The following is a 24,555-nucleotide window of genomic DNA, read 5'->3' as shown; positions in this document are numbered from 1 at the left end:
GGGCGCAGAAAAGTGACCTTGTGATGCTCCCTGCTCCTCAGGATGTCTTCGGCCTTGGCGTGGCACAGCACAAAGGTTTGGGGGCGGAGCCAGGTCCCAGCACTGAAAACAGTGCCGGGACCTCTTCACATGCGCGGTAGAGTGTGCACGCATGTGCAGTAGCTCCTCGCCCCTGAATCTCTGCAGTTCAGCCTCTCCCTCCCCCCTCCCTCCCATTCAGCTGCCTCCCCCCGTTCAGCCTTCCCCCCTCCCTCCCGTTCAGCTCCCTCCCCCCGTTCAGCCTTCCCCCCTCCCTCCCGTTCAGCCTCCCTCCCTCCCTCCTGTTCAGCTACCCCCTCCCTCCCTCTCGTTCAGCTCCTCCCCTCCTTCCCTCCCGTTCAGCTCCTCCCCCCCGTTCAGCTGCCCCCCTCCCTCCCGTTCAGCTCCCCCTCCCTCCCGTTCAGCCGGCCTCTCTCCCTCCCATTCAGCTACCCCCCTCCCTCCCATTTAACTTCCCCCCGCTTCCCTCCCGTTCAGCTCCCCCCCCACTCCCATTCAGCTTCCCTCCCTCTCTTCTGTTCAGCCTCCCCCTACTTCCCTTTCAGCCCTTCCACCTCCTCCCCCTTCTCTCCCCGCTCCTCCCTCGCTCCCCCTTCTCCTCCTCCTCCTCCATCCCTCTTTCCCCCCATCCCCGTCAAAAACACAGAGAGACACTGACAGAGACAGAGAGAGAGACACAGGGGGGCCTCATCCCAGCACGCTGTTGGAGGGCTCCTGGTGCTGAAGTAGGTGAGTAGAACCTTAATTTTTTATTTATTGGTTAATTTTTTTTAATTTTTTTTTTTTTTTGGTTGATTTATTGGTTGATTTATTGATTTGTTTATCATTTATTATTGATGATAGCTCTTTATTTGTAAAAGTGAAATGTTTAATGCTTGTAAACCCCCCTCACCCCCCATCTCTCATTCCCTACGCCTGATTTAGGCAAGGTTTTTCTGAGTGTATAAAAATCTGCACTTACTCCATTCTAAGTTAGTTTGGAGTAAGGTTTCACTGCCTAAACTTGCAAAACAAGCGTAAGTGGCTGGTAACGCCCCCTTTTGAAAAAAAAATTGTTCTAAGATGAAACTATTCTAACTCACTAGAATTGGAGCAAACTAAATGCCAAGAATTGCAATTTCTAAGATACACCATTCTAAACTAGTTGCTCCAAAAAAATAGGAGCAACTCGAGCCGAAGCTTGAGCCCATTATGAGGGTAATAGTGACAGTGCTCACAGTGACTTTTCTCTCTGTCAACGCATTTTGCCCTTTTTACTGGCAAAATCTAAATAAAAAGATGGCTGATTGGTGACAAGCTGTACCCCATATAGCTGTGACTTAAGTAACCAATAAGGAAACCTGGTACTACACTGGAGATGTATTATAATGAGGTCAACACCAAAGCATCCTTATTGAACAAGCTGATTTAAAATTCTCAAACAGCCAGGTGGGGTTTGAACTGGTTCTCCAGATTATTAGTCCACAGGGTCGATATTACCCCCGGGAGAGAGTCAGGTGAAGGGATTAAAATGTGAGATCGTGAAATGCGATCACCAACCTGCCACGTACACACCTGCTGCCATCTTTACAGTGGCAGGATGAGTGGTATCTCTCATTATAATATTTAAATCAGGCTCCCACAGTGTAATTGGGAGCCAGATTTAAGTCTAACGCTGGCCGGCCAGGTTTCCCAGTGCTCGGGAAACCCAGGAGCTGGCGGATCAAGCAGGTAGGGGCTTTGTATAGCACTGCTTGTGGGCCAGGGAGAGGAGGAGTGCTTCCCCCGGCCCCTCATCAAACCTTCTGCTGGTCGCGGCCTCTCCTCGCAGACACAATCGGCCGACCCCACCCCTCCAAACCCACGATCCCAAGCTTACTGTACCAAGATCTGCCAAGCCCCCGCTTCTGCCCTGTGATCTTTCCCTACTTCCGATTGCTGGTCCAAGCTCTCCCCTCTCCCTGCTTCAATCCGGGAACTTTCCTGATGGCTGGGGCCGGCCCCAACTCTCTCCAGCTGTGGTCTTGTGCCGCCGGCTTTGCTGCCAGGCAGCCAGCAAGTCTGGAGCTCCGGCCGGCATCCGGGCGGGAAACTGAATAAAAATATGATAATGAGGCTCTGAGGTTGATTTTGGAAGGACTGCCACGTTCTCGGAACTTCCAGGTTTCCTCCCCACTACCACATTACCCCACTCCCTCCCCACCTCCCAGTAAATATCGTGGCCCACGTCTCTGGATTACTGGTCCAGTAACATTATCCACATCCCAAATCTGCTCCAAAACAGCCGGTAATTCAGAGGAGAATCCAACCCCATCCAAATCAAGCTAGCTAACAGTGAACTGAGTGAGCCAAACACTCTGCGATTTACCTGCTACTCCCCAGTGTCCTGCTGCAATCTTCAGCCAGAACGGTTTTTTTAAAGGCTGCACTGTAATTTCCAAGCACCCCAGCATATTGCTCCCGGTTCAATGGGATTTACACCAATGAATCCTTCAATGGATGAGCAAGTAAGCTAAGCCAAAATCTCTGGTACATCTCATCTCACATTGGCACAAATGCTGCACAACTCAACGTGTGGTAATTAAGGGCCTCTGTAAACACAGCCATGTACCTTGAAATATTTCCGTTGTGGTTATTGATATTAGTTTTATTGTTGAAACCAATAGAAAGTTGTCTATTTAAACTGCTTTTACTTTAGATTTACACTTTCCAGAACTGAATGACAGATTAAATAAAAACATTTATTTACCTGGTGAAGAGGAGATACTGGTTGTTGATTCCTAAAGTAAAAATTTACAACATCAGATAATTTTTCAATGAAGTAGGTTATTCTAATCACTTGTAAGTGAAATGTGTTAATTCTATCTTACCGGGTATGTTTCACAAGGGATGTGTGCCTCTGGTGTAGTGACAATGACATTAGTGGAATGGTTACTCCATGTTGTAACTTTAATTAGATCATCATTTTGTCCAAAGTCAATGTCAAAAATGTCCTGTAAAGAAACACAATACAAATATTACAACAAATGCTTCTAAAATAAAGACACAAACAGCATATCTTTTGAGGTTGCTGAATAATAGTGATTATTTCATTTCTTATCCCTATGACAACAGGTACAGGATACTGACTGGGTAATTATCCAGGGCCACTCTTTGCTACTCTCTAATCAATTCACATTTCAGTCATAAAAACAGGCTGTGTGTGATTGGGTGGCATTTTTGGAGGGGATGTTGGAATAAGTCATCAGTTGTGTATCAATGGGCAGATGAAGTCATTGGGTGGACATACTGGACTTGGTCATCTCCCACTCTAGGCTTCAGTGGTGTTGTGTTGTCTGCCTCCTCTGCTCAGGTGGCACTGATCGCAGGGGCATTGCTGGTGTTTATATCATGTACATCTCCAGAAGGGGACTTGGCATTTTCCCAAAATATAAAAATATGAAAAATATTGAGCTAACCTCCCCCTTCATTTCTCCCTTAATCAGGCTAAATGGGCAGAATGTGGCCTGTTAGCCAAATACGAGTTTTGTACACAAATGCACGTAGCATAAGTGTAAAGTCCTTACTCTACAGCATGAAACCACACGAGGCACATTTCAGGGACAAGGCCACTCTGTGACCTTAGCTCTTTATTACAGGACTCCAGAAGTGATGACCCTGCATGGGACCTCCCTTTATATACCTGTGTGATCAGTTAAGGAGTGTCTCCCAAAAGTTCACCCCCTGTGGTCAAGGTGTGCATCGAAGTTGAGTGTATACAGTAATACAGTGGTGTTACATTGTAGTTACAAACATGACATCACCTTCCCCCCCCCCCCACTAAAGTCTTACTGGGATCATAGGTTCAGTCTTTCAGGTGGTCTACGCTCCCTCGTGGAGTGCCGCAGTTGGGGCTCTGGTTGTTGGACGCTGATGTGAGTGTCTGTCACTTGTGGTGATTCCGGCCTGTCCGGGCTGACCGCAGTGACTGTGCATTCTTCCAATTGCTCTTGTTGCACGTTCGCTGGCGGTAGTGTGAGCTCCATCTCATGGTCTTCTTCAGATTCCTCCATGTCCATGCTGAACCTGTTTTTTACTTGGTCCAGATGCTTATGGCATATCTGGCCATTGTTGAGTTTTACCACGATGATCCTATTCCCCTCTTTGCCAATTACAGTGCCCTCAAGCCATTTGGGCCCCATGGCGTGATTGAGGATGAATACAGGATCATTTATTTCCATACATCTCCCCCTTGAATTACGGTCATGGTACTCGTTTTGTGACTTGCGCTTGCCCTCAACTATGCCGGTCAGGACTGGGTGGATGAGGGACAACCGAGTTTTGAATGTCCGTTTCATGAGTAGCTCTGCGGGCGGGAACCCCGTGAGCGAGTGCGGGCGGGATCTATAGGCCAGCAGGAGGCGCGATAGGCGGCATTGTAGGGAGGGTCCTTGAATCCTGAGCATACCTTGCTTAATGATTTGGACTGCCCGTTCAGCCTGGCCATTGGAGGCCGGCTTGAATGGCCCAGTCCTGACGTGGTTGATGCCATTGCCCGACATAAACTCCCGGAATTCATAGCTCGTGAAGCACGGGCCATTGTCACTAACCAGGATGTCCAGCAAGCCATGGGTTGCAAAGATCGCATGTAGGCTTTCCACGGTGGTGGAAGACGTGCATGAATTCAGGATGATGCACTCGATCCATTTCAAGTATGCATCCACTACAATGAGGAACATCTTCATCCATGAATGGGCCCACGTAGTCAACGTGAATGCGTGACCATGGCTTGGACACAGTGTTCCAGGTCTGAATCAATTCCAGGCCACCAAACGTGTGACCGGGCAATGGCCTTCATCATCACAATGCCTGGGTGCTCGCTGCGGAGTTCCCTGATGAATGCCTCCCTGCCCTTCTGGGGCATGAGTACCCGGCTGCCCCATAGTAGGCAGTCGGCTTGGATGGAGAGCTCATCCATCCGCCTGTGGAACGGTCTGATCTCCTCAGGGCATGCTCCGTGTGCGGGTGCCCAATCCCGGACAGGACACATTTCTTAATCAAGGATAGGAGGGGATCTCTGTTTGTCCAGATTTTGATCTGGCGGGCTGTGATGGGGGAGCCTGCACTGTCAAAGGCATCGATAGCCATGACCATCTCAGGCTTTGCTCAGCTGCCCCCTCGGTGGTGGGCAGTGGGAGCCTCCTGAGTGCGTCAGTGCAGTTTTCAGTGCTGGGCCGGTGCCGGATGGAGTAGTCACAAGCAGCTAACGTGAGGGCCCACCGCTGTATGCGAGCTGATGCGTTGGCATTGACAGCCTTGCTGTCTGACAACAGGGATGTGAGTGGCTTGTGGTCCGTCTCGAATTCAAACTTCCTACCGAAGAGGTACTGATGCATTTTTTTTACACCATAGACACATGTCAGCGCTTCCTTCTCGACCATGCCATATCCCCGTTCTGATTGAGAGTGCGACCTGGAGGCATAAGCCACTGGTTGTAGCTGGCCCTCAGCATTATCCTGCTGCAACATGCACCCAACCCCAAAGGACGATGCATCACAAGTCAGAATTAAACGTTTACAGGGGTCGTACAGGGTCAACAACTTGTTTGAACAAAGTAGGTTTCGCGCCCGATCAAAAGCCCATTCCTGACTGTCCCCCCAAAACCAATCGCAACTCTTATGCAGGAGCACATGTAGCGGCTCCAACAACGTGCTCAAGTTCGGCAGAAAGTTCCCGAAATAGTTCAACAGTCCCAGAAATGAACGCAGCTCCAATGTGTTGCAGGGCCTGGGTGCTCGTCGAATCGCCTCTGTTTTGGATTCGGTGGGCCGAATCCCATCTGCAGCAACCTTCCTGCCCAGAAACTCAACCTCAGGAGCTAAAAACACACATTTAGACTTCTTGAGTCGCAGGCCTACCCGGTCCAGTTGGCCTAGCACCTTCTCCAGGTTGTGGAGGTGTTCCTCGGTATCTCGACCCGTGATGAGGATGTCGTCCTGGAATACGATCGTTCCAGGAATGGATTTATGCAGGCTTTCTATGTTACGTTGACAAATCGTGGCCGCTGGTCGAATGCCAAACGGGCACCTGTTATACGCAAACAGTCCCTTGTGCGCTGTGATGGTGGTCAGTAGTTCGGCCAGTTCCTGGGTCATATAGGCTGAAGTGAGGTCCAACTTGGTGAACAGCTTGCAGCCTGCCAGCATGGCGAAGAGGTCCTCCGCTCTTGGGAGCAGGTATTGGTCTTGTAGGGACACCCGATTGATGGTGGCCTTGTAGTCGCCACAGATCCTGACAGCCATCCGCTTTTAGAACGGGAACGATGGTGCTCGCCCAGTCGCTGAATTCAACAGTCGAGGTGATGTCCTCTCGCAACAGCTGGTCCAATTCGCTCTCGATTTTTTCTTGCATTACATGCGGCACCGCTCTGGCTTTGTGGTGCACTGGCCTGGCGTCCGGGGTGATATGTATCACTACTTTAGTGCCTTTGAAAGTCCTGATGCCCGGTTGAAATAGTGACTTGAATTGTTGTAGGACTTGTGAGTACGAACTTCGCTCCACCGAGGACATTGTGTGAACATCCCCACATTTCCAGTTCATCTCAGCTAACCAGCTCTTCCCCAACAGAGCGGGACCATCGTAGTTACAATCATGACAATAAGGAATAAAACAAGCAAATTAGAAGCTCAAAGGGTATGATGTAGCAGCCATTACAGAATCCTGACTACAAGCTGGGTATGACTGGGAGCTAAACATCCCAGGCTGTAAGGTCTTTAGAAAGGACAGGAAAATTGGGGAAAGGGGATGAGTACCAACATTGAAAAACGACTATTCCAGCAGTTTGAGGAAGGGATATCAGTAAGGGTGAACATGCAGTGGAAATACTTTGGGGAGAGTGAAGAAACAGCAAAGGATGCAAGACTCTGGTGGAGTTGTTTACAGACCTCCTGACAATAGAGATACAGAAATGGGATGCATAAGCACGGGGATCAGAGAAGCTTATAACCAAAGCAAAGCGAGTATAATGGGAGATTCTAATTTTTACGTAGACTGGGAGAAGCAACACAGCACAAGGCATAAAGGCAATGAATTTTTCAATGGTATTCAGGACAGATTTCTGGAATAATATGTTTTAGTACAGAGACGGGAATGGGCCATATTGGAGTTAGTTATGACTAGCAAGTAATCTGATGGTAAGGCAATATCTTGTGAACAGTGACCATAACATGATCAAATTTGATATAAAGTTTGAGGGGGAGAAGGGAGAGTCACAAACTAAGGAAGTAAATTTAAGTAAGGCTGATTTTGACAGAATGAGGCACAAAGTGACCACAGTAACTTGGGCTAACGGTTAATGGGGAAACCGACAAATGATTAATAAACAATCTCCTAGTAAAGGATCCCTTTGGAATGAGTGATCATAGCATGGTGGAATTTCAAATTCAGAAGGAGGGCAAGAAAGCTGGATCTCTAACCAGCGTACTAAATTTAAATAAAGGAGACTACAAAGGTATGAGGGCAGATTTGGCTAAAGTGAAACTGGAAAATAGATTAAAGTGTAAGACGGTTGATGCACAGTGGTGTACATTTAAGGAGATATTTCATAACTCTCAACAAAAATATATGCCAGTGGGGAGGAAAGGGTGTAAAAGAAAAGATAGCCATCCATGGCTAACTAAAGAAATAAAGGATGGTATCCAATTAAAAACAAGGGCATATAAAGTGGCCAAAAATAGTGGGAAGACAGAAGATTGGGAAACTTTTAAAGCCAGCAAAGAATGACTAAAAAGATGATTAAGAAAGGGAAAATAGACTCAAAATAAGCCTTAATTAAATTTACTACCTTAGGGCCCAAATTTCCCCAGGAGTTGCGCTGTTTTTTTTGGAGCAACTTGATTTTTCTGGGGTATCTTTTTAGTTGCAATTCTGGCCATTTAATTTGTGCCAGTGTAAGTGAGTTAGTTAGTTTTTTTTTAAGTTCAGTTTTTTTCCCAAAAGGAGGCATTCCCAGACACTTACGCCTGTTTTAGGTGTTTGGCCAGCAAATAGTTGCTCCAAACTAACTTAGGCCAGCGTATGTTGCCACTTCTGCCCGTACAGAAAAACCTTACCTAGAGTTAAGGAACCGGCGCAAGTAACTACATTTAAAGCACCACCAAGCACCAAACAAAGCACAAAAAGTAATAAGCATTCAATAAAAAATAAAGAACTGAAGTAAATAATTAAATTAACAAATAAAGAACTGAAGTAAATAATTAAATGAGCAAATAAAGAACTGAATTAAATCCTACCTTCAACTAAACCCGGCAGCGGCTGGCCATGCGGGAATCCCTTCGGCCTGGGATAGGGAAGGGAGAACGCGGCTGCTGCCCCACCGACTTTCAACCCGGGAATTTTTTCCCTTTTTGCCCATTTTTCGGGTTTTTGGTCAGGCTTTAAAAACGGCAGCCTGAAACCTGGCAGAGGCATGGGGCTTTGGCTCCCTCGCATGAAGGACCCCAGACGACTCCATTTAGCCCCGAAAGGAGTTCGGCAATCGGCTGACACGCCCGAGTTCAGCCCTGGTTTCGTAGGTCGTAGGCAGAAAGGTATTTTGTCGGCACCGGCCTGCATCTCCAGCACAACAACACGCACACCGCTGTCCTCAAGACCAACCTGGGCGGGCTAATACAGGCGGACGGATCAGGGGTGGGTGCACGAGTGCGCTGGAGCCCGGGCTCAACTCACACCGTTCTGGAGTCCCAATTCAGAGAGAGAAAGAGAGAGCGCCAGAGGGACAAACGACATGGGAGCAAGAGAGAGAGAGAGATAGAAAGGCCAGAAGCAGCGGCTGGGCAGCGTGGAGTGTCGGAGGATAAAAACAGGCAGCAGTGATGGCGATGAGACGTACGGGGACTGACTTGGGCGCACGCTCAGCAATCGGCAAATGTGCTAGAGCCAGGTGGGCCACGTGTAGAAGGACACCGCGGTCCAGCGCAACACATGGCACCGCAGAGACTCTTTGGCAAGCCGCTACCCAACCAAATGAACGCAAAGCCAACCCAGCATGGCAAGCGACGTTGCTACATGACAAGCTATCCTCGGTCCAAACCACTAAACTGCAGCCAAAGACGGCCAACCTCTCCCCATCTCTCTCTTGCCCCGATCAAACCCCAGTCGCACCAACCTGTTTCTTGCATCCCTCAGCAGGTCATTTGACCTGGGATAGGGGAGGGATGCGTTCTGCAGTCATCACCATCACAACCATGGGAAGGAGCTACTGCGCATGTGCGACCGCTCTATTGCGCACGCACGCAGCTGCTGGCACTGTTTTCGGCGCAGGGCTGTAGCTCCGCCCCCCACTCCACGAGGAGCGGCCGCCAGGACCCAGGACACACAGCAGAATGGCCAGAATCGGGACTACGTTTTTCGGCACCATTTCTAGCGCACAAAGTCGGCGCATCTCTGGAGAGTGCGCCGAAAAAAGGGATTGGGGAAATTTGGGCCCATGAAAGTAAATCAGCACGAAATATAAAAACAGATGACAAGAATTTCTACAGGTATATAAAAAGCAAAAGAGTGGCTAAAGTAAATGTTGGTCCCTTAGATGACGAGAGCGGGGAATTTGTGATGGGGAACATAGAGATGGCAGCAACTCTGAACAAATATTTTGTATCAGTCCTTACGATAGAGGACACCAAAAATATCCCAACAATGGATAGTCAAGGGGCTATAGTGAGGGAGGAACTTAATACAATCACAATCATTAAGGAGGTGGTACTCAGTTAAATAATGAGACTAAAGGCGGATAAATCTCCTGGACCTGATGGCTTGCATCCTACGGTCTTATGGTCCCAGCAGATTGGAAAGATGCCACATAAAAGGTTACTGCACAAGATAAAAGTTCACGGGGTTGGGGGTAATATTTTAGCATGGATAGAAGATTGGCTTACGAACAGAAAATAGAGAGTCGGGATAAATGGTTCATTCTCGGATCGGCAATCAGTAACTAGAGGGGTGCCGCAGGGATCAGTGCTGGGACCCCAACTATTTACAATTTATTTTAATGACTTGGATGAAGGGACCAAGTGTAACGTAGCTAAGTTTGCTGACGATACAAAGATTGGAGGAAAAGCAATGTGTGAGGAGGACAAAAAAACCTGCAAAAGGACATAAATGGGCTAAGTGAGAGGGCAAAAATTTGGCAGATGGAGTATAATGTTCAAAAGTGTGAGGTTATGCACTTTGGCAGAAAAAAAAATCGAAGAGCATGTTATTATTTAAAAGGAGGAAAATTGCAAAGTGCTGCAGTACAGCGGGACCTGATGCATGAAACACAAAAGATTAGTATGCAGGTACAGCAAGTGATCAGAAAGGCCAATGGAATCTTGGCCTTTGTTGCAAAGGGAATGGAGTATAAAAGCAGGGAAGTCTTGCTACAGTTATACAGAGCATTGGTGAGGCCACACCTGGAATACTGCGTACAGTTTTGGTTTCCATATTTAAGAAAGGATATACTTGCATTGGAGGCAGTTCAGAGAAGGTTCACTAAGTTGATTCCGTTGATGACGGGGTTGACTTATGAGGAAAGGTTGAGTAAGTTGGGCCTCTACTCATTGGAATTCAGAAGAATGAGAGGTGATCTTATCGAAACGTATAAGATTATGATGCGCTTGACAAGGTGGATGCAGAGAGGATGTTTCCAATGATAGGGGACTAGAACTAGGGGGCATAATCTTAGAATAAGTGGCAACCCATTTAAAACTGAGATGAGGAGCAATTTCTTCTCTCAGAGAGTTGTAAATCTGTGGAATTCACAGCCTCAGAGAGCTGTGGAAGCTGGGTCATTGAATAAATTTAAGACAGAGATAGACAGTTTCTTAACCGATAATGGGAGCAGGCAGGGAAGTGGACCTGAGTCTATGATCGGATCAGCCATGATCGTACTAAATGGCGGAGCAGGCTCGAGGGGCCATATGGCCTACTCCTGCTCCTATTTCTTATGTTCTTATGTATTCAAAAAATAATTTAGTACAACACAAAACCTGTACAAACCCATAAAAGGCTAAAGTTCCACTTGTGTCGGTAGGAAATCATGGTCAATAAATGGGGTAAGATTCAATGTAAAGGTAAAAGAAGAGGCTGATGGAAATGCAAAGCAAAGTGGAAATCCAGCAGACTGGGGGAAGTATAGAAAGCAATAAAGAGATACAAAGAAAGTATATAGAATTGCAAAAAGGAATACCAATAAAAGGGATGTGAAGGATAACAGTAAAAGTCTGTATAAGTGTATTGAGAGAAAGAGAGTGGCAGAGGGAAAATCGGGCCCATTAAACACAGACAAAGGAGATACTGTCATCAACAATCAGGAAATGACAGATTTGTTAAATACTTTTTTCCATCCTTCTTCCCAGCAAAGGAAGAGGACAAAATATCAGCAGGTACAAGGGAAACTAAAAATAAATCTGTGGGAAGAACATGTTGGATTTAATATAAGTAAAAAATGGTAATGGAGAAATAATGAGATTGAAGATTGACAAATCATCCAGGGCCTGATGGTTTCCTCCCCAAGCTGTTAGGAAAAGTAGGTGAGGAAATTGCAAATGTGTCAGTAATAATCTTCCAAAACTTTCTAGATTTGGGAAGTGAGACATTGGATTGGAAATTGCAAAAGTCTCTCCATTACTTAAGAAGGGTGGGGAAAAAACAGATAACTACAGACTTGCCAGTTGTGGGGAAATGACAAGAATCTCATTAGGGTCAGAGTAAGTGAGCACTTGGACAATTTTGAGCTGATCAGAGAGTCCATGGATTTGTGAAGAGTCAGTCATGTCTGACTAGCTTAGTTGAATTTTTTGAGGCGGCCAGTAACATGGTGTTATCTATATGGACTTCCATTAGTCATTTGATAAGGTTCTGTACAAGAGATTATTAGCAAAAATGAAAACGCACGGATCTGAAAACATCCTTGTAGTATGGGTTGGAAATGGTTTGGAAGGTGTGCGGCAGAGAGTAGGGATAAAGGGAACGTAATCTGATCAGCAGGATGTGACAAGTGGTGTCCCCAGAGATCTGTACTGAGGTCTCAGCTTTTCACCATATATATCAATGACTGGATGAGAATTGTATTTCAGATGATATTAAAGTGCGAAGCACAGTGGGTAATGCCAACAGGTGCTTAAAAGTTACAAAGGGACATAGATAGATTAAGTGAGTGGGGAAAACTGGGTTCAATGTGGGGAAGTGTGAGGTCATCCACTTTGGATCCAAGAAAGACAAATGGGAGTATTTTCTAAATGTTGAGAAACTGGGATCTGTGGAGGAGCAAAGAGATTTAGGTGTCCGTATATAAAAATCACTAAAAGCTAGTGGCAGAAAAGGCTCGAGGTGCTGACTGGTCCATACCTGGAGGGTAAATACTGACAAGGCCTGTTTGGGCCAAATGGCCTATTTCTGGGTTGTAACTTCGATGTATTTCTATGTATTTCATACCCCAGGAACAGGCAGCATATTTGAAAAAGAGAGTCGTGGAGAAAATTGGGGCATGGTTTAGGAGGAGGTGTCCAATTTAGGAATGGAACTTTCAAACTAAGCCCCATCATTGTGGATACACATGTGGGACTGATACAGATCTGTATGTGCTCTTTAGTTCTAAAAACATTCAGTAAATATTAAAAACATATTCAAAAGCAGCAGTCCCAAACAAATACTGACTTTGCATCTGATAGGAACACTAGGAGCAGGAGTAGGTCATTCAGCCCCTCTGGCCTGCTCTGCCATTCAATTAGATCATGGCTGATCTGCACCTCAAACCCGTTTACCTGCCTTTGCTTCATATCCCTTGATACCTTTACCTGACAAAAATCTATTGATCTCAGTGTTAAACGCTTCAGTTGACCCAGCATTTATAGCCTTTTAGGGTAAGAGTTCCAGATTTCCATTACAGACAGTGCGAAGAAACGCTTCCTGATTTCAATCCAGAATGGCCTGGGGCCGAAATTCAGGGTCCCGATAAGGCCTGTTAACGCCGTTTTGCGGTGGGCATGCGGCGGAATCCAGTTCCGCCCCGATCGGACAATTTCCGTGGCGGTATGGGGCTTGCGGAAGTGATGACGCAATCAAAGTGCACCGCTGCTGCACCACCCTCGAACCCCGAGGCCAAGGAGCAGCTGGCTCGTTGGCTACAAATCACCAAAAGGGTGAATTTCCCCGTGTGAATAGCACCCATTCAACCCCCCCACACTGCTGCAAAGTACCAATTCGGAAGGGCAATTAACGCTGGAGGGCATTTTTTTTTGAAAGGTGAAAATCGATCCACTGCCTGCCGCAACCATAGCGACAGTAATCGCAGGAAAAAGGCGGTAAGTGCGCCAGCTTTCTGTCGACACTGAATTTCGGCCCCCTCCGCCGACTCTAATTGTAAGATTACGTCCCCTTGTTATTTCCTCACCAAAGGAAATAGTTTCACTATGTCAACCCTAGCAAATCCTTTTAACATTTTAAACACCTCGATCAGATCACCGCTCAATCTCCTATATTCAAGGGAATAAGAGCCGGGCTTATGTAGCCTGTCCTAATAATTTAGCCCCATAAGTCCCAGTATCATTCTGGTTAATCGGCACTGCAGCCGCTCCAAGGCCAGCATATCCTTCCTGAGGGGCGGTGCCCAGAACTGAACGCAGTGCTCCAGGTGGGATCTGATCAAGGCTCGGTACAACTGTAGCATCACTTCCTTCCTTTTGATAAATGCCAACATTCCATCAGCCTTTTTGATTGAAGTTTTTAAATCTCCCTTTCACCCTTTTCCTTTCATCCACCCATCCAATCTAATCATGAAAGTTGACGGAAAAGTACATTCCATTAGAAAAGGAGGAAACTACCAGCAGTTTTAGGATGTCAGGATTGAAGAGTTTAGAAACCAATGAAGGTGAAGAAGAAAACCTGTGAGGACTATAAGAATACTAATGATGAAAAAACAAATGGATAAAATGAGAAAATAAGAAAAGAGTTTGAGGGGGATAAGGAAAGACAAGGGCCTGGATTTTCGGCTTTTTATATTTTCGACTGTTGCCGGGCGCAATTCGTGGCGGATTCAAAAATTTAGCGCCGGATTAACATTAGCGCCAGAGCGAGCAACTTTCACCAAATGAAAGTTCACGAGGAGCGTTAACATTAACTCTGGCTTTGCACCACACAATTTGTGCACCGGAGCCGAAATTTCCAGCCTTACAAAATTCAGCCATTCTGCTCATGCGGCAATTTTTTTTTTCTTCCCGCGCTTCTGGTCTGCTGTCCGTTCGCAAACACTAATGCAGGACGCGGCCGCGCACATGCGCAGTACACCCGGGGCTGAATCAGACATTTTACATTTGGATTTTGATGATGGAGGATGACGATTTTAGACAGCATGCCAGGCGATTCAGCCAGGATGCTAATGAAACTCTACTGGGGGCTGTGGAGAGAAGGTGGCAGGAGTTGCTACATAGGGGGGGTATCTAGACCACTGCCATCCATTTTTAAAAGGATTTGGAGGGAAATCGCTGAGGAGGTCTCTGCCTCAGACACTGAGATCAGGACTGGCACACAGTGCCGAAAGAAGTTTAATGATCTTTCAAGGGTCATTAGAGTGAGTACAATTTTAATTCATGCACTCCTTTATTAATTCAATTATAAAATCTGACACACTATTTGTTCTCAAGCTTTTGGTGCCTCTCAGCACTCTGTGGGTTGCCACCTAAAATGCATGACACATAGGTAGGCTTAGTTTGGCAGTCTATTTGCCATGAATGATCTTTACACATTATTAAGATTGCTTTCTGAGATCTCATAAGATGGCTCCGCACTTCGATGACCTCCTGAAGAACCACATGCAACTTCCAAGGCCATTAAACAAAGGGCTGTATTACATTCAGACAGTATGGTATAAGTGCTTTGGAGGCTATCTGTGCATGCCACAACAGCAGATGGACAATCTTGTAACCATTCCCATTTTTATTTTTGCAGGCCAAGAAATCTCACAATCGGCACGAACAGGTGCGGACAGGTGGCGGTCCAACTCCGAACCTTCCACTCATCGACATCGAGGGTCATCGCCCCAAACCTCTTCTCAATCTTCCTCGCTGCCATGCTCCACCTCACAGTCAACAAGCTCCCCGCTGGAGTTGAATTAAACTACAGAATCAGTGGAAACCTGTTCAGCCTTCATCATCTCCAGATCAGGTCCAAGACCACCCCAACCTCTGTCGTCAAGTTACAGTATGCAGATGATGCCTGCGCCTGTGCACATACAGAGACTGAACTTCAGGACATAGTCAACGTATTTACTGAGGCGTACGAAAGCATGGGCCTTACGCTAAACATCCGTAAGACAAAGGTCCTCCACCAGCCTGTCCTCGCCGCACAGCACTGCTCTCCGGTCATCAAGATCCACGGCATGGCCCTGGACAATGTGGAGCATTTCCCATACCTCGGAAGTCTCTTATCAACAAGAGCAGACATTGACGACGAGATTCAACACCGCCTCCAGTGTGCCAGTACAGCCTTCGGCCGCCTGACAAAAAGAGTGTTTGAAGACCAGGCCCTCAAATCTACCACCAAGCTCATGGTCTACAGGGATGTAGTAATACCCACTCTCCTGTATAGCTCAGAGACATAGACCATGTCTAATTGACACCTCAAGTCGCTGGAGAAATACCACCAACGATGTCTCCGCAAAATCCTACAAATTCCCTGTGACGACAGACGCACCAACATTAGTATCCTCAACCAGGCCAACATCCCCAGCATTGAAGCACTGACCACATTTGATCAGCTCCGCTAGGCAGGCCATATTATTCGCATGCCAGACACAAGACTCCCAAAGCAAGCGCTCTACTCGGAACTCCTTCACAGCAAACGAGTCAAAGGTGGGCAGAGGAAAAGTTACAAGGACACCCTCAAAGCCTCCCTGATAAAGTGCAATATCCCCACTGACACCTGGGAGTCCCTGGCCAAAGACCGCCCGAAGTTGAGGAAGTGCATCTGGGAGGGCGCTGAGCACCTTGAGTCTCATAGCCGAGAGCATGCAGAAATCAAGCGTAGGCAGCGGAAAGAGTGTGCGGCAAACCTGTCCCACCCACCCTTTCCCTCAACGACTATCTGTCCCACTTGTGACAGGGACTGTGGTTCTTGTATTGGACTGTTGAGCCACCTAAGGACTCATTTTAAGAATGGAAACAAGTCTTCCTCGATTCCGAGGGGCTGCCTATGATGATGATGGTATAAGTGCTTTGGAGGCTATCTGTGTGTGCCACAACAGCAGATGGACAACCTTGTAACCATTCCCATTTTTATTTTTGCAGGCCAATCTCACAAGTCTCACAATCGGCATGAATAGGTGCGGACAGGCAGCGGTCCGCCTCAGACCCTGCCACTCACTGACATCAAGGAGCTAGTGGCTCGCCTCATCGGAGTCTCAGGTCGGGCAACTGCAACTGGGGGCGCTGACCCCCCCCTCTCGGAAACTGAGGGTAAGTCCTGCACACTCCCTGGGCTGGGTTGGGGCAATGTCATGCAGTGTCTGTGGACTAGGGTTGGGACAATGTGATGCAGTGTTTGTCGACTAGGGTTGGAACAATGTGATGCAGTGTTTGTCGACTAGGGTTGGAACAATGTGATGCAGTGTTTGTAGACTAGGGTTGGGGCAATGTGATGCAGTGTCTGTGAACTAGGGTTGGGACAATGTGATGCAGTGTTTGTAGACTAGGGTTGGGACAATGTGATACAGTGTCTCTGGACTAGATATAATGGAGCAGCCACGGTCCTTCAAATGAGCCTGTGCTATGTGACCTGCCTCATGTCATCCTGCCTCCTCCCCTGCTGCTAACCACTCATCTGTTGCTTTCTATTCCCAGAGGATCAGTCACAGGCCCAGCATACCTCAAGGGAACAGTCCACGTCTGGAGGAGGAGGAAGAGGAGGAGGATACCGATGAGCTGACTCCGGCGCAGCAGCAATCCACCCCTCTTTTACCACCGGCACTCACCTCTGAGGACGACGTGACGTTCTTGGGGTTTGAGAACTCCGGGGCTGATGTGACTCGTGGCGTGCAGCAACACAGTTCTGAGGTCGAATCCCATATGCCATCTCTCCAGAGGGTGAGTCGGCAAAGTCGGTCTGCTGACAGACAGGCAGACGTGGGAGTGGACATGTTAGGAATGTCCAGGGAGAGCATCCAGGTCAGCTGTCAGCTCCTTGATGTCTTGGGTAGGATTCCTGCAAACATCGACAGTCTCAAAGTGACCATAACAGAGGTAGGGTCGCAGATTGTCGGTGCGAGCCATGATACCTGCGAGGCCATCAGTGCCCACATGAGGCTGGTGGCCTCCAGCATTGACAGTGGAGTCCCAGAGAATGTAGTGCGAACCCTTGCGGAATATGGCGCATCACAGGCACAGGCTCTGCTTCAGCTTGGGCAGGTGATGCAGTCCATAAACACTCCCACCATACTCTCTGTGTTCCCCACTGTCACACCCAAACCACCTGTGACTGGCGACACCGATGAAGAGACTCGCCAGTCAGAAGCTGGGCCTTCCATGCCACGAGCTGCTCCAGTGCGTCCCCAGGCGCCGTCTCCATTGTCTCTCCCCCCAACACAGCAGTGCTCTAGCAAACTTGCTGCACGCCATCTTGTACAGTCAAGGGCACGATGAACCTTGGGGAAGCCAGCAAATCGTCCAAAACCTAGAGCCCTCTCATTTTTGGTCTTCTTAGTCATTGGGAAGTTTATGAAATCCATTCTGCATGGGTACTGTACATGAGCCACCTGGTGAAGGCAGCAATGTGTAGCATGCTGCGAGATAGAGCAAATGCCACCCGCTGATGTCTGAAAGGAGCCGAAGCATAGAAGGCAAGTGCCGCAGTCACCTTCACCTCTTCGGGCAGTGCAGTCCTGTTGCTGTTGGTTGGCTGTAGTTCTGCCTGTAGGAGCTGGCATATCTCTGTGACCACCTCTTTTTGGAAGCTCTGCCTTCTAACGCACTGTGCCTCAGAGGGCTGCAGGTATGAGCGATGTTCTCTGTAAACTCATGGTGGGTAAGGCCTCCTCCCCATATGTCTGCAACCTCTTCGATTACATTGCAAATGATCATCAATAAGCCTTCTTCCAGCTCGAAGCCATATGAATATAGCAGCCAGGATTACTGGCTCCCGACCTAGTATGGTTCCCATTCTTTAAAATGTCCTTAAATGTCCTTTATAAAACAAACTAGAAACTCACAAACTTCACAATCAAAAGTATGCAGCAAAGCAGCGTTCTTTTCCCAATCCTTTTAATCACTCACAACAGCGACTTTCTGCTCCATTTTCAACATTAGCTCCTGGTGCACCCTGGGACCAATAGATTTTCCTGGGAGGATTCTGGAGCAAATGCTAAATCGGGCGAAATGCTCGAAAGTTCCGCCCGGGGCGCTAGCACAGCGATACACAACGATTTACGTCATTCAAACGGTTAAAGCAGTGGCGGGGCGCTACATTTTAGTGCCGCCGCAAAACCATTGGCGAAAATTCCACCTGGGCGCTAAATCTTGTGCGCCTTGTTTCATGCCCCAAAAAATCATTTTTGTGCCCCGCTGAGGCGCTAAATGGGGCGCAAATGAGCTAAAAATTCAGCCCAAGAAGTATGAAAAAAAGTAATTCAAAAGACAGCAAAAGGAATAATAAAATATTTTACAAATATATCAGTAAGAAGTGAGGCAGGAACCCTGAGAGGAGAGGATTGTCAAATTGAAGAACATGATCAAAAAGTGATAGAAATGCACAGGTACAAAAAGTAATCAAAAAGGTTAATACAATGTTGGCCATTATCTCAAGGGGAGTTGGAATGGAAAAGTGAAGGTTATGCTTCTGTTGTATGGAGCCTTTGTCAGATAACATTTGGAGTACTGCCTACGGTTTTGGGCACCAGGAACGATATATTGACCTTGGAAGGGGTACAGCACAGATCCACTAGGATGATACCAGGAAGTAGATGGTTACATAGAATTACATAGAATATACAGCACAGAAACAGGCCATTCGCCCCAATTTGTCCGCACCAGTGGTTATGCTCTGTATAAGCCTCCTCTCACCCCTCTTCATCTAACCCTATCAGCATAACCTTCTATTCCTTTCTCCCTCATGTCTTTATCTAGATTCCCCCTAAATGTATCTATGTTCTTCGCCTCAATCACCACTTGTGGTAGTGCGTTCCACATTCTAACCACTCTTTGGTTAAAGAAGTTTCTCTTGAATTCCCTATTGAATTTATTAGTGACTGTCTTATATTAGCGGCCCCTCAGTTTTGTTTCCCCTACAAGTAGAAACATTTTCTCTACGTTACCCTGTCATACCGTTTCACAGTCTTAAAAAGAATCCCTCAGCCATCTCTTTTTTAGAGAAAAGTCCTCAGTCTGTTCAATCTTTCGTGATAGCTATAACCTTCTCAAAGTGCCTCTATATCTGTTTTATAATATGGAGACCAGAACTGTGCGCAGTTCTCCAAGTGTGGTCTAACCAAGGCTCTATACAGCTTGAACATAACTACTCTGCTTTTCAATTCTGGAATGATCCCCAATGCTTTGTTTTTTTGCCTCATTAATTTTTCGGCCCTCGAGCCTGCACCACCATTCAATAAGATCATGGCTGATCATTCATCTCAGTACTCCTTTCCTGCTTTCTCTCCATACCCCTTGATCCCTTTAGCCGTAAGGGCCATAGCTAACTCCCTCTTGAATATATCTAACGAACTGGCATCAACAACTCGCTACGGTAGGGAATTCCACAGGTTAACAACTCTCTGAGTGAAGAAGTTTCTCCTCATCTCGGTCCTAAATGGCTTACCCATTTTCCTTAGACTGTGACCTCTGGTTCTGGACTTCCCCAACATCGGGAACATTCTTCCTGCATCGAACCTGTCCAGTCCCATCAGAATTTTATATGTTTTTATGAGGTCCCCTCTCATTCCAGTGAATACAGGCCCAGTTGATCCAGTCTCTCCTCATATGTCAGTCCTGCCATCCCGGGAATCAGCCTGGTGAACCTTCGCTGCACTCCCTCAACAGCAAGAACGTCCTTCCTCAGATTACGATAACCAAAACTGAACACAATATTCCAGGTGAGGCCTCACCAAGGCCCTGTACAACTGCAGTAAGACCTCCCTGCTCCTATACTCAAATCCCCTAGCTATGAAGGCTATGAAGGTGGTCGCTGAGGCGTGAGTCCGGGGATCAGCAGAGGCCTATAAAAGGCCGCGAGAGGCAGCGGGAGTTCGTGGTCGCTGAGGCGTGAGTCCGGGGATCAGCAGAGGCCGATAAAAGGCCGCGAGAGGCAGCAGGAGTTCGTGGTCGCTGAGGCGTGAGTCCGGGGATCAGCAGAGGCCTATAAAAGGCCGCGAGAGGCAGCGGGAGTTCGTGGTCGCTGAGGCGTGAGTCCGGGGATCAGCAGAGGACTATAAAAGGCCGCGAGAGGCAGCGGGAGTTCGTGGTCGCTGAGGCGTGAGTCCGGGGATCAGCAGAGGACTATAAAAGGCCGCGAGAGGCAGCGGGAGTTCGTGGTCGCTGAGGCGTGAGTCCGGGGATCAGCAGAGGCCTATAAAAGGCCGCGAGAGGCAGCGGGAGTTCGTGGTCGCTGAAGCGTGAGTCCGGGGATCAGCAGAGGCCTATAAAAGGCCGCGAGAGGCAGCGGGAGTTCGTGGTCGCTGAGGCGTGAGTCCGGGGATCAGCAGAGGCCTATAAAAGGCCGCGAGAGGCAGCGGGAGTTCGTGGTCGCTGAGGCGTGAGTCCGGGGATCAGCAGAGGCCTATAAAAGGCCGCGAGAGGCAGCGGGAGTTCGTGGTCGCTGAGGCGTGAGTCCGGGGATCAGCAGAGGCCTATAAAAGGCCGCGAGAGGCAGCGGGAGTTCGTGGTCGCTGAGGCGTGAGTCCGGGGATCAGCAGAGGCCTATAAAAGGCCGCGAGAGGCAGCGGGAGTTCGTGGTCGCTGAGGTGTGAGTCCAGGGATCAGCAGAGGACTATAAAAGGCCGCGAGAGGCAGCGGGAGTTCGTGGTCGCTGAGGCATGAGTCCGGGGATCAGCAGAGGCCTATAAAAGACCGCGAGAGGCAGCGGGAGTTCGTGGTCGCTGAGGCGTGAGTCCGGGGATCGGCAGAGGCCTATAAAAGGCCGCGAGAGGCAGCGGGAGTTCGTGGTCGCTGAGGCGTGAGTCCGGGGATCGGCAGAGGCCTATAAAAGGCCGCGAGAGTCAGCGGTAGTTCGTGGTCGCTGAGGCGTGAGTCCGGGGATCAGCAGAGGCCTATAAAAGGCCGCGAGAGGCAGCGGGAGTTCGTGGTTGCTGAAGCGTGAGTCAGGGGATCAGCAGAGGCCTATAAAAGGCCGCGAGAGGCAGCGGGAGTTCGTGGTCGCTGAGGCGTGAGTCCGGGGATCAGCAGAGGCCTATAAAAGGCGTACTTGTGCAGCTACAGGGAGAAGGCAAAAAAGAAGTAGAAAGAACCAAAGGTGACGTCACAGCCTAGGGGGTAAGTGATTGGCTGGTGATTGGTGAGTAGTTTTTCTTTTTCATTTTTATATTAGTCAGTAACTTTTAACATTGTGTTGTCAATTTAAGTGTATCTAAGGGTTACGTCATGGCAGGAGAGCTCGGTCGGGTGTTATGCTCCTCCTGTACCATGTGGGAACTCAGGGATACTTCCGGTGTCCCTGACGACTACGTGTGCGGGAAGTGTATCCGCCTCGAGCTCCTGACGGTCCGCGTTGCGGAGTTGGAGCTGAGGGTGGATTCACTCTGGAGCATCCACGATGCTGAGAATGACGTGAGTAGCACGTGTGGCGAGTTGGTCTTACCGCAGGAGAAGGGTTCGCAGCCAGATAGGGAATGGAAGACCAGCAGGAAGAGTAGTGCAAAGAAGGTAGTGCAGGGGTCCCCTGTGGTCATCCCCCTGCAAAACAGATACACCGCTTTGAGTACTGTTGGGGGGGATGACTCATCAGGGGAGGGCAGCAGCAGCCAAGTTCATGGCACCGTGGTTGGCTCTGTGGCACAGAAGGGCAGGAAAAAGAGTGGGAGAGCTATAGTGATAGGGGATTCAATGGTGAGGGGAATAGATAGGCGTTTCTGCTAGTGCTGTTGGGGAGGAGTTAAACTAATATGGCAGGGGGATGGGAACCAATGCAGGGAGACAGAGGGAGACAAAAAGGAGGCAAAAGCAAAAGACAGAAAGGAGATGAGGAAAAGTGGAGGGCAGAGAAACCCAAGGCAAAGAACAAAAAGGGCCACTGTACAGCAAAATTCTAAAAGGACAAAGGGTGTTAAAAAAACAAGCCTGAAGGCTTTGTGTCTTAATGCAAGGAGTATCAGCAATAAGGTGGATGAATTAACTGTGCAAATAGATGTTAACAAATATGATGTGATTGGGATTACGGAGACGTGGCTCCAGGATGATCAGGGCTTGGAACTCAACATCCAGGGGTATTCAACATTCAGGAAGGATAGAATAAAAGGAAAAGGAGGTGGGGTAGCATTGCTAGTTAAAGAGGAGATTAATGCAATAGTTAGGAAAGACATTAGCTTGGATCATCTATATGGGTAGAGCTGCAGAACACCAAAGGGCAAAAAACGTTAGTGGGAGTTGTGTACAGACCTCCAAACAGTAGTAGTGATGTTGGGGAGGGTATCAAACAGGAAATTAGGGGTGCATGCAATAAAGGTGCAGCAGTTATAATGGGTGACTTTAATATGCACATAGATTGGGCGAGCCAAACTGGAAGCAATACGGTGGAGGAGGATTTCCTGGAGTGCATAAGGGATGATTTTCTAGACCAATATGTCGAGGAACCAACTAGGGGGGAGGCCATCTTAGACTGGGTGTTGTGTAATGAGAGAGGATTAATTAGCAATCTCATTGTGCGCGGCCCCTTGGGGAAGAGTGACCATAATATGGTGGAATTCTGCATTAGGATGGAGAATGAAACAGTTAAGTCACAGACCATGGTCCAGAACTTAAAGAAGGGTAACTTTGAAGGTATGAGGCGTGAATTGGCTAGGATAGATTGGCAAATGATACTTAAGGGGTTGACTGTGGATGGGCAATGGCAGACATTTAGAGACCGCATGGATGAACTACAACAATTGTACATTCCTGTCTGGCGTAAAAATAAAAAAGGGAAGGTGGATCAACCGTGGCTATCAAGGGAAATCAGGGATAGTATTAAAGCCAAGGAAGTGGCATACAAATTGGCCAGAAATAGCAGCGAACCCGGGGACTGGGAGAAATTTAGAACTCAGCAGAGGAGGACAAAGGGTTTGATTAGGGCAGGGATAATGGAGTACGAGAAGAAGCTTGCAGGGAACATTAAGGCGGATTGCAAACGTTTCTATAGGTATGTAAAGAGAAAAAGGTTAGTAAAGACAAACGTAGGTCCCCTGCAGTCAGAATCAGGGGAAGTCATAACGGGGAACAAAGAAATGGCAGACCAATTGAACAAGTACTTTGGTTCGGTATTCACTAAGGAGGACACAAACAACCTTCCGGATATAAAAGGGGTCAGAGGGTCTAGTAAGGAGGAGGAACTGAGGGAAATCCTTATTAGTCGGGAAATGGTGTTGGGGAAATTGATGGGATTGAAGGCCGATAAATCCCCAGGGCCTGATGGACTGCATCCCAGAGTACTTAAGGAGGTGGCCTTGGAATTAGCGGATGCATTGACAGTCATTTTCCAACATTCCATTGACTCTGGATCAGTTCCTATCGAGTGGAGGGTAGCCAATGTAACCCCACTTTTTAAAAAAGGAGGGAGAGAGAAAATAGGGAATTATAGACCGGTCAGCCTGACCTCAGTAGTGGGTAAAATGATGGAATCAATTATTAAGGATGTCATAACCTGCATTTGGAAAATGGTGACATGATAGGTCCAAGTCAGCATGGATTTGTGAAAAGGAAATCATGCTTGACAAATCTTTTGGAATTTTTTGAGGATGTTTCCAGTAAAGTGGACAAGGGAGAACCAGTTGATGTGGTATATTTGGACTTTCAGAAGGCTTTCGACAAGGTCCCACACAAGAGATTAATGTGCAAGGTCAAAGCACATGGGATTGGGGGTAGTGTGCTGACGTGGATTGAGAACTGGTTGTCAGACAGGAAGCAAAGAGTAGGAGTAAATGGGTACTTTTCAGAATGGCAGGCAGTGACTAGTGGGGTACCGCAAGGTTCTGTGCTGGGGCCCCAGCTGTTTACATTGTACATAATGATTTAGACGAGGGGATAAAATGTAGTATCTCCAAATTTGCGGATGACACTAAGTTGGGTGGCAGTGTGAGCTGCGAGGAGGATGCTATGAGGCTGCAGAATGACTTGGATAGGTTAGGTGAGTGGGCCAATGCATGGCAGATGAAGTATAATGTGGATAAATGTGAGGTTATCCACTTTGGTGGTAAAAACGGAGAGACAGACTATTATCTGAATGGTGACAGATTAGGAAAAGGTGAGGTGCAACGAGACCTGGGTGTCATGGTACATCAGCCATTGAAGGTTGGCATGCAGGTACAGCAGGCGGTTAAGAAAGCAAATGGCA

The 24,555-nt window shown here is 47.8% G+C and overlaps 1 protein-coding gene across 1 annotated transcript in view; it reads right to left on the bottom strand.

The window, feature by feature from the left end:
• LOC139278170 (adhesion G-protein coupled receptor G2-like) overlaps positions 1–24,555 on the bottom strand; it is a 60,760-nt gene that overhangs the window by 30,252 nt on the left and 5,953 nt on the right. The window contains exons 4-5 of the mRNA XM_070896823.1: positions 2,889–3,011; positions 2,768–2,798 (exon numbers count right to left, since the gene is read on the bottom strand). Coding sequence (XP_070752924.1) covers positions 2,768–2,798; positions 2,889–3,011 — 154 coding nt within the window. The remainder of the gene's footprint in view (positions 1–2,767; positions 2,799–2,888; positions 3,012–24,555) is intronic.

The sequence above is a fragment of the Pristiophorus japonicus genome, chromosome 13 (assembly GCF_044704955.1).
Source record: "Pristiophorus japonicus isolate sPriJap1 chromosome 13, sPriJap1.hap1, whole genome shotgun sequence".
Classification (NCBI taxonomy): domain Eukaryota; kingdom Metazoa; phylum Chordata; class Chondrichthyes; family Pristiophoridae; genus Pristiophorus; species Pristiophorus japonicus.
This window is presented reverse-complemented; position numbering and strand designations above follow the sequence as displayed.